This window comes from Chenopodium quinoa, unplaced genomic scaffold (assembly GCF_001683475.1).
Source record: "Chenopodium quinoa cultivar QQ74 unplaced genomic scaffold, ASM168347v1, whole genome shotgun sequence".
NCBI classification, from domain to species: Eukaryota; Viridiplantae; Streptophyta; class Magnoliopsida; order Caryophyllales; family Amaranthaceae; genus Chenopodium; species Chenopodium quinoa.
The window spans coordinates 894,980-910,678 of NW_018743812.1; the positions used below are offsets into that span (position 1 = coordinate 894,980).

General features: G+C 34.6%; 2 protein-coding genes across 2 annotated transcripts; one reads left to right on the plus strand and one right to left on the minus strand.

The window, feature by feature from the left end:
* Window positions 1-994: 994 nt before the first annotated feature.
* LOC110685377 (subtilisin-like protease SBT4.14) lies at window positions 995-8,048 on the minus strand. Its single transcript, XM_021861906.1, has 11 exons — window positions 7,838-8,048; window positions 7,572-7,666; window positions 7,375-7,472; window positions 7,123-7,266; window positions 6,624-6,729; window positions 4,315-4,828; window positions 2,840-2,934; window positions 2,454-2,678; window positions 2,249-2,357; window positions 1,944-2,157; window positions 995-1,849 (listed from the first exon to the last, which is right to left on the minus strand). Exons 1-11 carry the CDS (start codon window positions 7,940-7,942, stop codon window positions 1,314-1,316), a joined length of 2,241 nt encoding a protein of 746 aa, XP_021717598.1. The 5' UTR covers window positions 7,943-8,048; the 3' UTR covers window positions 995-1,313.
* A 2,195-nt stretch (window positions 8,049-10,243) lies between these two features.
* LOC110685378 (CRS2-associated factor 1, mitochondrial-like) lies at window positions 10,244-15,699 on the plus strand. The gene is made up of 5 exons (XM_021861907.1): window positions 10,244-10,974; window positions 11,425-11,552; window positions 12,100-12,325; window positions 12,458-12,585; window positions 14,431-15,699. The coding sequence occupies exons 1-5, from the start codon at window positions 10,401-10,403 to the stop codon at window positions 14,578-14,580; spliced, it is 1,206 nt and encodes a 401-aa protein (XP_021717599.1). The 5' UTR covers window positions 10,244-10,400; the 3' UTR covers window positions 14,581-15,699.

Below are 15,699 nucleotides of genomic sequence, written 5' to 3' on the forward strand. Positions count from 1 at the left end.
GAGAAATGCCAGATATTTGGCATAATTTGCTTTTTCCTGAAGAAACAAGTTTGATTCATGATTAATGTTGGTGGGTACTGTATTATGATTAATAAATAAATAAGTAAATATAGAAATCAGAGTTCCAATCTATAGTAGCTCAATTCACAAATTCAACGATTAATCATCTGCTCATGTCTGACTTTGGGGTTTTTATTAAAAACTCTACTGAGCAAACACTACTCTGTTGCTGAACTTTACTGATCAGCAATGCTTTGTTCTCAAAACTGCAAAAAAAATAAAAAATAATAATAATAATTCAAAAAAAAATAGACAAAAAACGAAAACGTGGTTGTATTGAACTATTACATGTTACTCTTGCTAATATTCTCTCAACTTCAAAATTAATGTCCCTGTATTCTAATAGCACAGTACTGATGACTTAATAAAAATCAGTTGTTCAAAGCAATAATCAGTCCTCGATCATTAAATATGGGCATATATTCATATCCTAAACATGTATACATTTTTTCTATATGTTAAATTACTTGCTTACTTGCTGTCCTATTAGAAAAAATCCTAGACTCGCGCGATGAACCTTAGTTGTTTGTTTTGTCATATGCTCATACATGATCATGATCTAATACTCAAGCAGTCAAGTCTTATATAATAACGGAAGAGAACAAGAGTCAAGCAGTCGCAAACCTGTCTTTCAGTCTGACTGTTCTTGGAATTTTTGGTCTAGTGTGAGCATTTGACCTTCTCCCTTTCAGAAGGTGAGTATGTAACAGAAATGATAATTACATAATTCAGCATGAGTATATATTAAGGATTTTCCTTGCCATATGACTCATCCTGGAATCCTGAACATACTGGACTACTGGTGATTTCTGAATGCAACACAGCTGCCTTAATAGGGGGTTACTTACAATCTGACACTGAAAGCAGAAACCTTTCACAACAAGAATCCGTGCTTTTCCAACCACTCAAAACAGTCAGCAACTATGCAAAACAGTCGGTAAATTTGATCCCTGACATAATTTTAATCTCCATTTACAGCATTGCAATTACAAAGGAAACAATGCTTGATCAGCGAATACGAAAACATATACTGTACATAGTACAAGTATCAAGCAAGGATGTTCTGAAAATCTTTTACACGAGTAATAGAAACTACTTTCAGAACTGAAGGACAGATCCAGTCAACATAATTTATTCAACTATGAGTCCACTGTTATATACAAACCTAATATAACATACATCCTATTGGTTACTAACAAATAATTAAAGGTATCACCTCTCTTCTTTGTTCTCATACATCTAAATATATACTTCTATGTTTTATAAATGACAATTGGACACCTAACAACATGACGGGAGCTTTTCCAAATGAGAGAAGCTGACAAGATTTTTGCACCTGAAAGGGGATTTGCTTTCACCACAACCTTGAAACTCTGCACCTCCAAGGCACGAGAAAATGATAGACTTGTAGGTTTAACAGTAATATTCACACCTTTGGGGGCTCTTATAATGGAATTGTAGACTATATTTGAGGGACCCACATTGGTAACTCTTCTGCGGAACACTGTCATTACTGGCTCTTGCTTGTTCTTCAAGTTCAGCTGCATTGTAGGATAATTGAGAGAATCATGGCCAAATGCGGGAAGCAAAGCAGAACAATTGATGGATTTTGAACCAACAAGAACGGACAAAGAAGCCCCACTATACCCCTCCTTGCACAGAAATTGAATGTAAGGCATTTCATCCATATCATACACTAAGCCAGGACTCCTTGCTTTGAGTGGATTCACTTGACCAGCACCATAAGCAAATTCAGCATCTTTATTGAACCTTGAGCTCATAGGCCTCGCTGTTAGAAAAAAAGAAGATTTAGCCAAAGTCATGACTCAAGCATTAAGCCCAAAGAAGTATAAACCACTGAAGATTTAACTTGCCCTTCATACCAGTGGTAATGATGGCAGACCTAATGGCAGCAGGCGACCAATTTGGATGAAATGACTTGACATAGGCAGCAACCCCAGCAACATGGGGACATGCCATGGATGTTCCAGACATGAGAGTGAATTTTGAATGTTGGTTGTCACCTTTTAATCCAGTCAATGACTTCAAGGGGGTATAGGCTGCCAAAATATCAACTCCAGGAGCAGCAATATCCGGCTATATGTGAATAAATAGGGTTCAAATGTCAAATTGCAGATCATTATCAATTCATCATAATGACACAGAAGTGATTGATGTTAACATGTACCTTGAGAAGACGTAAAGATCCTGGATTTGGACCTCGAGATGAAAATGAACCAATAAATGGAGCTGAAATATTTACCTCCTGGGATCTGTATATTGTTGCTGTTGGTGAGCTGTCATAACACACAAGAAAATCAATAATTCGATACTGTTAAATTGTTTGCTTTCTACACCAAGTTAGCTTTCTTGATAAGATAGACATTATATACCTTGATTTATGGATGTAGTCATAAATCTTTTCACCAACAGTATAATTAACTATGGTTCCTGGTGCCATGAATATCATAGCAACATCAAGAAACCTTGAACTTGTGACGATAGCACCAGCGCCCCCATTTCCTTTCACCACTGAATCAACACCCCAGTCCTGTAGCTTGCATAGAACAAGCTTTCCTTTAACCTTGGAAGGGCTCATTGAATCTTCCATACAGTATCTGGCTCAGCATTGCAAATTTCTTAGTCAAAAATAAAAAATAAAAAAAAAATAATAATAATAATAAAATAAAATTAAAAAAACTGTCTGTATTCGGGACTCATTTACAATGCAAAAGTAACTGTCTCACTGGCCTCACTTGGAGTCCATAGAATGAAGTACCTTGCATTTTCCTTGTTATCTGAATTCTTTGCTGCATCCTCACCACTAACAAGACTATATGATTTCCCAGTATCAAACAAGTCTATCCCGACTCCCTGCTCAACATTTAAATAGTCAGTCAAAGGAGAAATTCCTAGTTAACTCTTTCCTTTTCTGTTGATGACAATTTGAGTGTAGCTTGCTCCTTCTATACAAGAATTTGTTTTAAAATGAAGGAAATAAAAGAAACATTATAACTTACACGCAGTTTAACAAAGATGAGCTACCTAAATAGCCTTCTATAGATACATTACGCCTATAGCTTTGATTTGATGACTATAACATTCAGCTAAAAATGTAAAAGCATATTGATGTTAACTAGGTCTTTCCCTTCTTTTCGCCTTTATGCTACACTTGAGTTTTGAGTTCTTTAAAACTTTGTACTAACAAAAAAACCCCATAAAAAACCAGTCCTAATTTGGACAGACATCATAGAATTCAAGTCCTCAAGCTTATTACCTTTTCATCCTCTCTCTATTTCAATCCCATTTTGTGATCAGCATAGAATCATTATTGTAAGCTCCCTCAGACACTCCCTTACCCACTGAACCAACATCAAACAAATTATCGATCACTCATAAGCGCCTTCTAACCCTAAACCCTTCTCGAAAAGTGGACTCTCATGAAACCTTATCTAGAAAACTTTACAAGCACCCTAATGTTAAATAGGCTCTTCCCTTCATTTTGCCTTTTTACTACATTTAAGTTCAGATTTCTTTAACATTTTTTACTCACAAAACAACCCAATAAAACACTAGTCCTAATTTGGACAAATATCAGAGAACACAAGTCCTCAAGCCCTCTTCCTTTTCATCTTCACTCTATTTCAACCCCAATTTTTGCTCAAGATAAAGTCATTATTGACAACTCACTTAGGCATTCCCATATTCACTAAACCAACATCAAACAAGTTATCAATCACTCCATAAGCACCCTCTAACCCTAAACCCTTCTCCGAAAGTGGACTCTCATGAAACCTTATCTACAAAATGCCCCATTTTAATCATTGCAATCCCAAAAAACACCGCCATTAGTCACATATGGCCACATGAAACGTGCTCGTCATCCCTTTAATCAAATATAAAATCCAGCATTATTCCCAAATTCACATACGCCTAACAAAAAGATAAATAAATTGAATTCTCACCTTCATATCCAAAAATCAAAAGTACCAAAATAACAAACCCTTCACCTCAATTTCACTTAACTGACATCAAACAAGGCAATGGGAATATAAAATGCGAAATTAATCTAATAATAAAAATACGAAGTACCAATGATTAATTCTCAACATCACTCAACCCTCATGAAACAAAAACCCCAAATTAAAAAGAGACAAAAAAAAAAAAAAAAAAAAAAAAAAAAAAAAAAAAAAAACCCTAATTTACAACAAACTGCACAATCAAACAACCTGAAAAAAGGGGCAAGAAAATTACCGAAATTGAGTTTCCATTACCAAGAGAAACCTTACTACGAAACCCACGATCAATCCCACTAGCAGCAACACTCAACATCCAAGGAGCATGATTCGCAACAGTCCCAGAAGTGGGCCCATCATTTCCAGCAGATCCCACAGTAAGAATCCCTTTTCTCATAGCATGAAAAGACCCAATTGAAATGGAGTCGGAAACATAACCGGAAGATGGCCCACCAATTGAGATACTGATTAAGTCAACGCCGTCGGAGATGGCGTGGTCAAAGGCGGCGAGAATGTCCATGTCGGAGCAACCGGAGGAAGCCCAGCATACTTTGTAGACGGCAATTCTGGCGGAGGGGACGGCGCCGCGCGCAGTTCCGGCGGCGAGGCCTGCGAGGTTAGCATCGGGAACTAGGGTTCCGGCGAGGGTTGAGGAGGTGTGTGTGCCGTGGCCTTCGACGTCGATGGGGGAGAGGATGTCGGAAGGGTCTGGGACGTTGTCGAGTTTGAAGTACCGGGCTCCTACGATTTTGCTGCATGTTTAGAAAGGAGGGATGAAAGTAAGTGAGACCGATCCACCTTCCAATCTTGAGGTATTATGATTCGATAACGACTCTATAAATGGGAATTAGCGTGAATTTAAAAAAGATTTAGACAGTTTATAGTAAACTTTAAAATTCTTGGCTTGCGCATAGATTGTCTTCTTTGAGATTTGACCTATTCTATAGTAGTTAATTTGATAATTCCATGAATTATTTAGGAACTACTTCGTATATGATATCAACCAATATCCAAAGTACATGACTACACAATCGTGCAATTCTATTAATCTTCACTTAATTAGTGACATTAAGCTCCTGATTGTCGAAATATTCATAGAACTATGATATCGCTTACATGCACCTAGAGGTGCACCTCGTGATGTATATTTTTAATACTCCGTATGTCACATATTTTGCTTAATTGCATAACATTCTATAGAGGTTATATCACATATTTTTAATACACCCTGACTACGCAGCTATACGTGTGTATGTGTGTGTGCACACTCTACATACATATGTATTCTCGAGAGTACATATGATAATATGATAATTTTGTATGTCATGCTTGTAATTGGTATTATGAGTTGCAAAAAAGCCTTCTTTGGTTGGATAGCTACCATACTAAATTACTAACCACTAATATCAATTGGTTGTTAGTGTAGCGGTGATTGGAGCTACACTTGGTAGGGAGAAACGCGTGTTCGATCTCCTGCAGCAACAATTGAGGGGGGGACTGAAACCTAACCACCCAAAACTGATCCTCAAATCTGAATTAGCTCAAAGAATAAATCGGGTGGAACACCAAAACTAACCAGTAATAACCAAACAACCATAGCTTTTTTTATCATCAAATCAAAAGGCATCAAAAAGATATGGTTTGCATGGTACAAAAGTACAAAGATACTTCGAATAATAATATCATAAGCTTTTTATTTCTAGCTTTCTACCGACCAACTCTTAAAGTCAAACTCGAAGGGTAATCCTAAAATTAAGGCAATAAAATGCATTTCAAGGAAGAATATGTACCTTTAAAAAAAAGTAATGATATAGTAGTTGTCGAATGTATTATTATACTTCCTCAGTTTCGCATTAATTGCAACACTTTTCATTTTCGGTCGTTTCATATTAATTGCAACACTACTATATTTGGAAAGAATCCACCGTTATTTTATAATTTCTCTCTCCCACTAACCCTACTTTCACAAATATTTTATTAGTTTTCTTTCCTACCAACCTCACCCACACTATTTTTTTTATTATTATTTCTATCTCTTATTAACAATACTTTATATTATAAGTCTATAATTTTCTTAAACTATGAGTCAAGCCGATTGTTGCAACTAATGCGAAACGGAAGGAGTATTAACAGATTAACTAAAATGCATTATCCAAAATTTACGACTACTCCAATTTGGGAAGCATGTGCAAATGTGCTCATGCACCAAAACCTCAATTATTGGATCAATCGTCACCTTTCCACTTAGGGCATAATGGTCACTGGTCAGTAACTTCTTTATTGTTCTTGTACTTCCTTTATTGGAGACTAAACTCCATGCATATACGAGTAATCAATTCAACAAAAAGGACTATATGAATTTGAACTTTTACATACAGGTCAACTCGACTAAAAGTTATAGGCAAAAGCCTCAAAGAGTTTGTTGATTTTAAACCTCTTAAGTATACAGGATTTGATTTGATGTGATGTCTTCGATAATCAATACTCTGTCATACAAGACACATCGTTACGTATGCAATATGAGATAAATAGTTTAAGTAAAATTACTTGTTGCAACCAGAGAAATTAGCATGGTGATTACAAGTTCCTTTCCATTTTGCTGGGGGTGGTCCAAGCCCATCATCCTTAAAGCTCTCTGACTCTGGAGTGATTCCTGGAACAAATAACTAGTAAATAAGTTATAAACAAGTTCATAATCTAGTCCCGATTTTAGACATCTTTTTTTATGGTAGGTAGTGAAAAATGACGATAGATGAACAATGAGTTTTTTGTATGAGTAAAAAAAGGTTCCGCGCATCAATGTTTATGGTATTGACTAATAAAATGATGTAAGAATAAAATTTCATCCTACCATATGATATGTAACTTTTTTAGTAAATTATTAGTATCACTCAAAATGTCAAAATCACCTTTAAAACAGATAGTAATAATAATAATAAAAATCATCATTGGTATAATTCTACTACGTATATATTACCGCCTACCAAATCCCGGCCCTAATTAAATAGTATAGTAATATAAAATATTTTCAAGCAAGATTAATCACCTGTATCAAAAAGACCAACAATGATATTACTCTCAGTCTTCAATTTTCTCTTAGCTGATTGAGGAAATCTAATAAAATCCCATGATCTTGTTGTGTGCAGCTTGTGATATTTGTTTTCGAATATCCATAGCACCTCTTCCATATCTGTAAATTATGTTAACCACATGTTACTATAAAAATATAAAAATTGAATTTACATGTTACTATACGAAGTATGTATTTAGTTATACGATTGAATAATTTAGTACAAACCAGACAATGATTTTGCTTCATGATTGAATAATTTTGCAGCAAACGCGTTGAAGCTTCTATGATAACTATGAACTATTGATTCTCTTGCTTCGAATTCACTAAACAAAGATGATCATAAACTAGTCATCAATAATTAGTACGAGTACTTATAAATTACAAAGATGGTCATAAACAAAACCTTATAACAATGGACCAACCTTCCTTTTAGATTAGAGAGTACATCAATATGTGCTCGATTTGCCGTAGCTTCATCATCTGGTGGATGATTTCCCAAGTAAACAATGTAAAATTTCTGCAAGATATCACAAAAATAAAACCACATCAGTTATATACTTTATTATACATATACTTCTATATATATTGCTGTTAAATTAATTATGTAATTTGATGTATAAACAAGCTAATTAAGGTGATGAGCAAAGTGTAGAATCAATGGAAAATATTAAAGCAATGTAGCTGCAACCTTTTCGTGGTCATTTTGGTTGATTGTGGCAGCTAAAATATTAGAGAATGAAACAAAGAAGATGATGAGAAGAATTTTGAGGAAGTTTCCTAATTCTGAAGGCATGACTTCTTTGTCAAAAATAGTGTGTGCGTGCTCTGCTTTGGTGTAGTTTATCTATTTATGCGAATGTTTTATTCACTTATTTAAAGATTTAAGATATATATCCCATGGTTGCTAAGAATGCTAACAACGAGTAGTAGTCAAGATTTGAGATCAAATACTATCTGCCTACGACACTCCCTTAACAAAGAAGTTCACTTATGTTTTGACAATGACTTTAAAAAAAAAATTGACTAGAATCATGTACGTGTGAATATCATAGTTGTATTAAAATTTATGTTATGATACTAATTTTGTACATGAAAATCCTTTCGGCAAATAAGATTTGAATATGTAAAGTCACAGTCTCTAACGATAATAATGATCAACTCAACCAAAAATTTAAGCGGATATTTCAAGTCCTATATTAGTTTTATATTGTATATATAGTATCAATTATTCAACTTATTTAAAAAGTTACTCCTTAAGGTTTGTAGTAGTTATAACTTACTAAATCTTGCAAATGGTCTAAATTAATATTTTAGATGGTTGTGAAGAAATATAGGGTGGAATTTTTGCAAAGCAACATTCATCTATCATATCCAAAACAATTGTTTGGTATAAAAAACTAATAATACTCGTAATAATAATAAATAAATAAATAAATATAATAATATCATAACAACATGGTTAACATCTTCACCCTAAAAATGTATCATACCGAGCACAGTATTATCAAGGGACGGAGAAAGTAGTAAAATTTTAGGGGTTAAGTCACTTAACTATCAACCTATGAACACTAAACTTGCAGCAACCACAAACATGTCTTGTCTTGAAATACAAGTAATTATTAAGCTTCATCTAGGTTGCAGTTTCTAATTTGAAAAAGAAATCATGTATTCATGTGAAATAATAGTAGTTTATGCAAATGCCAGAATTGTTTATTTCTTTTTTTAATTTTGGATCAATCGAGCAGTTGTTAGAGCGAGGAATCAATATTATTATTGTAGTTTTGTAGATGAGTAGATCAATGCTTAAACCCCTTGTACGTAGTATGTAAGATTTATTCAACAAATGGATAAATATAAATCCACATCGTATAACTCAAATTTAATTTACAAATTAAACTTCTCTCAAAATAAGAACTATCTCTTCATTTTTATTTTTATTTTGCAACAATGTATAATAAAATATAAAAGTTCAATCTACTTATTAGTCTTAAGATGAATTCTATACATATTTAATCTCAGTGCACCCCTAAGATACATAATACATTAATACTAGCTCTGTCTTAATTCATTTTCTCGTCTTTCTCATTTTTGACTTATTATATTTTGCATGTTGATGAACATGGGTCCTTATGTTATGTTTATTTTATTATTCTTCTCTAATCTTTGATTTTAGATCATTGTATTGTATGTCTATTTGATCTTTAGTCTATCTCAAACAACTATGTATTCTCTTTGTATATTGTTGAGGATGGTGTCTCGATTATTGAGGGCTCATTAATTGAGATTCAAGTAAGAGAGAGTGTTGTTCCTAATTTAATTCGTTGTTGTTAAGAACCAAGTCATAAACCAGTTCCCAATGGTCCTAATGAGTAGTGATACAAATTTTCTTATATTATGATCGACCTAAAAACACTTGTTTTCTTCTTTAGTTCTTTGCCAAGTTTTCATGACTTTCATATTTCTATAATGAGTTTATAACTATACTCACATATGAAAGCTAAATATATTACCATCGTTTGTTTTTTCTAGTTGCAACATTTCATTTTTTTCAATTGGCAATGCAAAAGACGAAACAAATATCTCATGTTTCTTCTTTTGGTGTATATAGTTTTTTTTTTTTTTTTAACTTATTAAAGGCAAGAAAAAGAGGAAAGCATTAGGAACCCTCCTCACGAGAGGGAATTCTTAACACGTCAGAGGAGATAATAGATAGGGTACAGAGATGAGAAAGTACAAAGAGTAATATTCATGTTATCACTGACAAGATGACTTGCATTTGCTATCCAGTCTGCTATTTTGTTTATTTCTCTATAAACGTAATTAATTTTCCATGGTTGAAACTTTTGAACGAGAACTAGGATGGGATTTGCCATTGAATAGACCAAACTCTTTTGACTGCATTGACTACTAGAAGATTATCACCTTCGATGAGTAAATAATGTTGAATCTCGTGCGGAAGAACAAGAAGGATGCCTTTATGGAGTGTTGTACCTTCTACAACAAATATAGTGGTATTGTCGAGGTTGAAGGTGCAAGTTGTGACAGGAGCTCTGGTGATTTATTTGATGATGACACTTGTTGTTGTTGAGTGAACCATCGAACGCCTTAGTCAGTCATGTACTCATGTGCAAATGTACAATTGAACGCCATGGTGTGCACTAGACCCAATTGTGCATAACCTTGACCATATTAGCCGTAGTCTTTCTGATAATTAGCCACCAACCCAGTAGCTACTAGCCAGTGACAAACCCATGTTCAAGTTTGTGATTCCCCGCCAAAACATCCGCCACCGTCTTTCTCTCTCCTCCCTTCTCCGCCACCTCTCCACCACCTCTTCCTCCAAACTCCACACCAAATACTCCTTCACTCCTCCTTCCTCTCTCTCTCCACCAAACCCTAACCCTAACCCTAATTCACCTTCCCAAAACCCCAATTCCTCAACTAAAATCCGCAAAAAGCCCCTTTACCGCCCTCCATCAACCCTCAATACCGGCGAAAAGCCCTTGCGATCAAACCTTCCCTTCGATTTCCGGTACAGCTACACTGAGAGTAACCCCTCCGTGAGGCCCATTGGGCTTCGCGGGCCCAAATACTCTCCGTTTGGGCCGGGCCGCCTTAAACGGGAATGGACTGGGGTTTGTGCTCCGGTGAAGAGTCTGAAGGTTTTGTCTGTAGATGGGGGAGTGGAGGATGATGATTCTAAGTTGGAGGAGAGGAGGAGGTTGATGAGAGAGAAACTTCTGGGAAAGCCATTAACGGATGCTGAGAAGAAGATTCTAGTGGATAGTTGTCAGAGGGGTAAAATCAAGAAGCAAGTGAACCTGGGTAATTTGAGTTTTATGGGTTTCTCTTTCTGGATTTTGGATGATTTTATGTGCACTTTAAGTGTTTGATGAAATGCCCAGCTTATCGATATTCTTTTTGATGTACAATTATTTATTTTGTGTTTCTCTTTAGTATGCTGGATAGTTTTTGGGTAGTGTGATCATAAAATTGTATGGGATGTTTGTTTAATGTGTTTGATGAACTGCCCAGAATTTGTTTGGTAAAGTTTTATGATAGTATCGTGCTAGCAAATATTGATTTTGTATGCTTACTCTGGATTAAACTTGACGAGGATATTAAATTATATGTCAAGCTTAATTCTTTTAATACAATTAATGCACTCACGTCTTTGATCCAATGATGGCTTTAGTAAGTACTTCGTATATATAAAGCTGAAAAACTCTGAAGTGAACGGTGCAACACGACTGAGATGGTTGTGTTTTGTTTCAGGGAGAGATGGTTTGACTCACAATATGTTGAATGTTATTCACAATCACTGGAAGGATGCTGAGGCAGTGAGGATTAAGTGCATGGGCGTGCCAACTATTGACATGGAGAATGTTATAACTCAGCTCGAGGTTTGTTTGCTTAAAATTACAATTACAACCACAATACAACAATTACTGTTGTCATAATGTTAAGGTGGGTTTAGAATGAATGAATGATTTCTTAGATGAATTGTGAAACATCAATTAATTTGTAAGGCTGATATTGGATTGTTATTATTATCTTGCTGTACAAGATATGATACAAGAGTTTTCAGTTTTAAGATTCCAAACATAGTCCATTAGAGTTATCTGATTAGCTTATAATCAACTATGTATGGGAGTATAGACTTGTCCTGCGCTAACATTGGAAACTGACAAGTGAGAACTAGAATTTGTTTTCTGGTTTTAAATGACCTCAATTAAACTGAACTAACAACACCATCATACAGAGGCTTAATTAGATGATAAGCTAGACATTTTTTTGCCTTAAAATGACAAACAAACTAGGTTTAAGTCACATAGATCTCTAGTTTCCCTCTATGGCCGTTGTGTTTTTTGTCTTTCTGGTCTTAGAATACTATTTCTGTGGTTTAAAAGCTGTGTATGTAGCTGATAATATCTCATTTGTTCATTGTAGGATAAGACATTTGGCAAGATCATCCACAGGGAAAGTGGTCTTCTTGTTCTGTACAGAGGTCGGAACTATAAATTTAAGAAGAGGCCTCTGATTCCATTAATGCTTTGGAAACCCCAAGAGCCTGTGTATCCGAAGCTAATTAAAACTACAACTGAGGGATTAAGCATTGAAGAAACCAAGGAATTGAGAAAAAGAGGATTAGCTGTTCCTGCATTGACTAAACTCAGTAATTTTCTGCTCTGTTGAGTTCGTAGTTACTTTATTATTATTATTATTATTATTATTATTATTATTATTATTATTATTATTATTATTATTATTTTTTTAATATTTCTAATTCATGCAATGAAAAATGCAGGTAGAAATAAATACTATGGTGGCCTTGTAGTTATGGTTCGAGATGCTTTTCTTGTGCAAGAGCTGGTACGGATAGACTGCACTGGTCTTGACAAGAGTGATCACAAGAAAATAGCCGTTAAACTTAGGGTAATTTCTCTGTGCTTCATTGATGTTTTTAGTTGTGTTGAGCAAACTTTGAACATATCTTCTAGCTATTGCGATGTTACATAGAAATTAGAGGATATTAAAGCAATAATGAATTCACTGATGAAGCTAACCTACTTTAATGACATAGACGTTTAATGTTGGTTCCACTTCAATAACAACATTGTATCCATTATGGGCAAGGGAATGCTGATTTTTGCTGTACTAAATTAAAGTAAAAACTAAGTGTACACAGGGTAAGATAGAGATCTGCTTAGGATGCTGAGAGGCCGACTGTGCAGTGAAAGAAACAAGATGCTGCAAGATGACTGGACAAGCTTCATATGTAAAGGGCGTTTTGGACTTGTGTACTTGAATTGGAAGTAACTCCATTGGGAGCTAAGATAAGTAAATAGGTTTAATTATCTGGAGGTATATATAAGGTAATTCAAAAATCAAATAAAAGTCAATGGGTGGGTTTGAATAGTCTGACAAATAAGATCAGTGATGAGGAATATCGATTCCTGAGGAAATTCTTGGTTCCTAATCACTTTTGAAGCGTCTTTTGACCATTGAGGACTCTTCACGCTCTTTTTAACTTGTCTATCTTTTAAGATAGCCAGAGCTCATTTCAGATAACCAGAGTTCTTTTTAGTGGTTGGCTAGCCAGAAATGGTGATGGCATCCCTAGCATCTGTTTACTTACTCCGATTAACATATACTGTATTTGATTGCTCCTTGGATCCGTTCTGAATTACTGAAAATGCCCTCCTTTCTGTAACTTGTATGGGCATCTTATAGAAGGGCTATATAAGCTAAGTTAGCTGAATTTTCTTTCTTAGGCATTCTTTCATCAGAAATCTTCTATCATGAAGCATAGGGAATGTAGAATCTCACCTTTGAAAAACTATTTTTTAGAGTAGACATCTTAAATACAGAGTATTTATTATGGTAGTCCAGCTCTATTAATAAGGTAGTAGAGGTGTAGCAAAGTACTGTTAATGGCGTATGAAATGAATAAGTTTGACATGTGTTGACCCCTAACTAGTACGAATTATATTAACAAAAGCCCAAACCCTCTGTGATCTGATGTCTTTTCAACTGGAAGAAATTTTGCCTCAAATTCCCTTGTATGCTTACTGTTCTGATTTAAAAATTGATGGCTTTGTTTTTATTTTTTTATAATTATTTATACATCTCTAGTTTTGATTCCTATGTTGTTCCAACTCTTCTGAGTATGTTTATACATCAATGTAAAGTCCAATGTGTATGTACTTGACTGCTGCTACAAACTTGTGTTGAATCATATAGATTTTCGTTTAGAAGGAATCTTGTTTTTTTTTTGGTTAGTGATAACATGGCAGAAATTTTGATTTTGCTACTTTCCTTCATGTCCATGAAAAGGAAGTAATAAGCATATGTTATGTCAAAAATTGGATATTGGTGGTGGATCAGTTGTTGGCAAGTGGAAAATCAATTTTCATTGTACTGCTGCTGAACCTTTTCATTGAACTGCTGCTGAACCAAACCAAGTTTCATGGACATGATATGAATTAAGATTGCCCAGAATCCACATGTGGTTCTGTTGCAGCTTTGGATGATATTTGGTGCCTATATTTATCTGAGTTTTTGCATGTCTTTGAGCAATGATTTTTATAGAATTAGATTTTTTGTAGTAATTTTTCTTGAACAATAAAAGTGCTATTTACCCAGTTAATTAGCCTTATTCCTGTGAGATACATATGCTTGTTTGCTGCAGCTCATACAATCTTTAATCTGCTTTATAATGCTGCTTGTATTGTAGTACTCTGATTGTTTATCACCAAATTTAATCTTTAATCTTTACAGGACTTGGTACCATGTATCCCTGTTACTCTTGCAAAGGAACAAATTGTAGTGTGGAGAGGACCAAACCACGAACCTACAGAGGATAGGCCGATTCTTACAGCAAGGGAGTCTGTTGAGAATTCCATTGATAATATGATTTGGGATTCTTGAGGATGTGAGCTTGTATACCTGTAAGCTCAAAGGGAACCTGGGAGCAGTGACTAGATCCAGCTTTGGTGGTACAATTTGTCTAATGTCACGGAAGCTTGGTGATGTAGATGTTTACATGGTTGATCTGCTTATTAAGCATGTGGCATTGTGGCTTCATTCAGATCTAATAGCATGTGGCTTCCCCTTTTTCTGCTTCCCTTTTCAAAAGTGCTGGCAGCCTGGTTACTAACCAGAGATATCCCCACCTTACATCTGCTAAGAGATTACACGGGTGTTTTAAATCGAAGATGATTTTCTTCTGCTATTGGACCATCCGACTAATGGACGTATTCCTGAAGATCCCCTCGCAGCGTAATGGACAAGCGGAGTCTTGTAATCAATCTTTCCCTAAAAGACAATTGTGCAATCAGAGTAAATTAGAATTTGGAAATGTTGATATTTTTGCAATGAAAAGGACTTAATGATGTTGTGGATATGAGTAGATTTTTAATTAGTTTATTTAGTTAACTATTGTAAAGTATGCCGTGTGTGTGTGTTTTGGAGTTTTATATTTCTGTGGACATAATTAGTTTCCGTAATTGTTGTTAATTAAGTGAATTTTATAAAGCATGAGCTATGCCATGTGTAGTATTTGGATCTTTATCAAATCAAAATAGTACTAATATATTCCCGTCAAAAATTAAATAAAAATAGTACTAATATATTTCACTATTTTGTTTTACTGAATTCACACTTGCTTTTTAGGTGATTGTGTTTGTTGAAAATGAAGCTGGTTGCCTAATGAAATCATGCACGAACAACTGTACGTCGTGTATCAGATGCCAAACATTCTGGAATGAAAACCAATACAATTTGCAAAACAAACCTTGATATTAATTTAACCTTGTCCGCATATGAATATGTTCACACATGACATCAATCTTTTCTTAATTCATAAGGCTATGTTATGTTGATCTTATTTTTGAGTAAAAAAAAAAAAAAAAGTTTAGGCTACGACTATTACTAGTATATACTCTGTACTTAAAAAAAAGTAAGCATTATTTAGCAAAAATAAGTTAATTAAGTAAAATCAGTTGTTAATCAGGTGTTAAAAAAAAAAAAAAAAAAAAAAAAAAAAAA

What these genes read in the sequence shown, in the direction of transcription:
- LOC110685377 (XM_021861906.1), bottom strand. Translation starts at nt 7,942, where the DNA reads ATGCCTTCAGAATTAGGAAACTTCCTCAAAATTCTTCTCATCATCTTC. An exon ending in GTAATGGAAACTCAATTTCG is followed by an intron (nt 2,935 to 4,314) that starts GTAATTTTCTTG and finishes AATGTTGAGCAG; the next exon opens with GGAGTCGGGATAGACTTGTT. An exon ending in GACTACATCCATAAATCAAG is followed by an intron (nt 2,358 to 2,453) that starts GTATATAATGTC and finishes GTGTTATGACAG; the next exon opens with CTCACCAACAGCAACAATAT.
- LOC110685378 (XM_021861907.1), top strand. Translation starts at nt 10,401, where the DNA reads ATGTTCAAGTTTGTGATTCCCCGCCAAAACATCCGCCACCGTCTTTCT. An exon ending in TCCTGCATTGACTAAACTCA is followed by an intron (nt 12,326 to 12,457) that starts GTAATTTTCTGC and finishes TGAAAAATGCAG; the next exon opens with GTAGAAATAAATACTATGGT. An exon ending in AAATAGCCGTTAAACTTAGG is followed by an intron (nt 12,586 to 14,430) that starts GTAATTTCTCTG and finishes TAATCTTTACAG; the next exon opens with GACTTGGTACCATGTATCCC.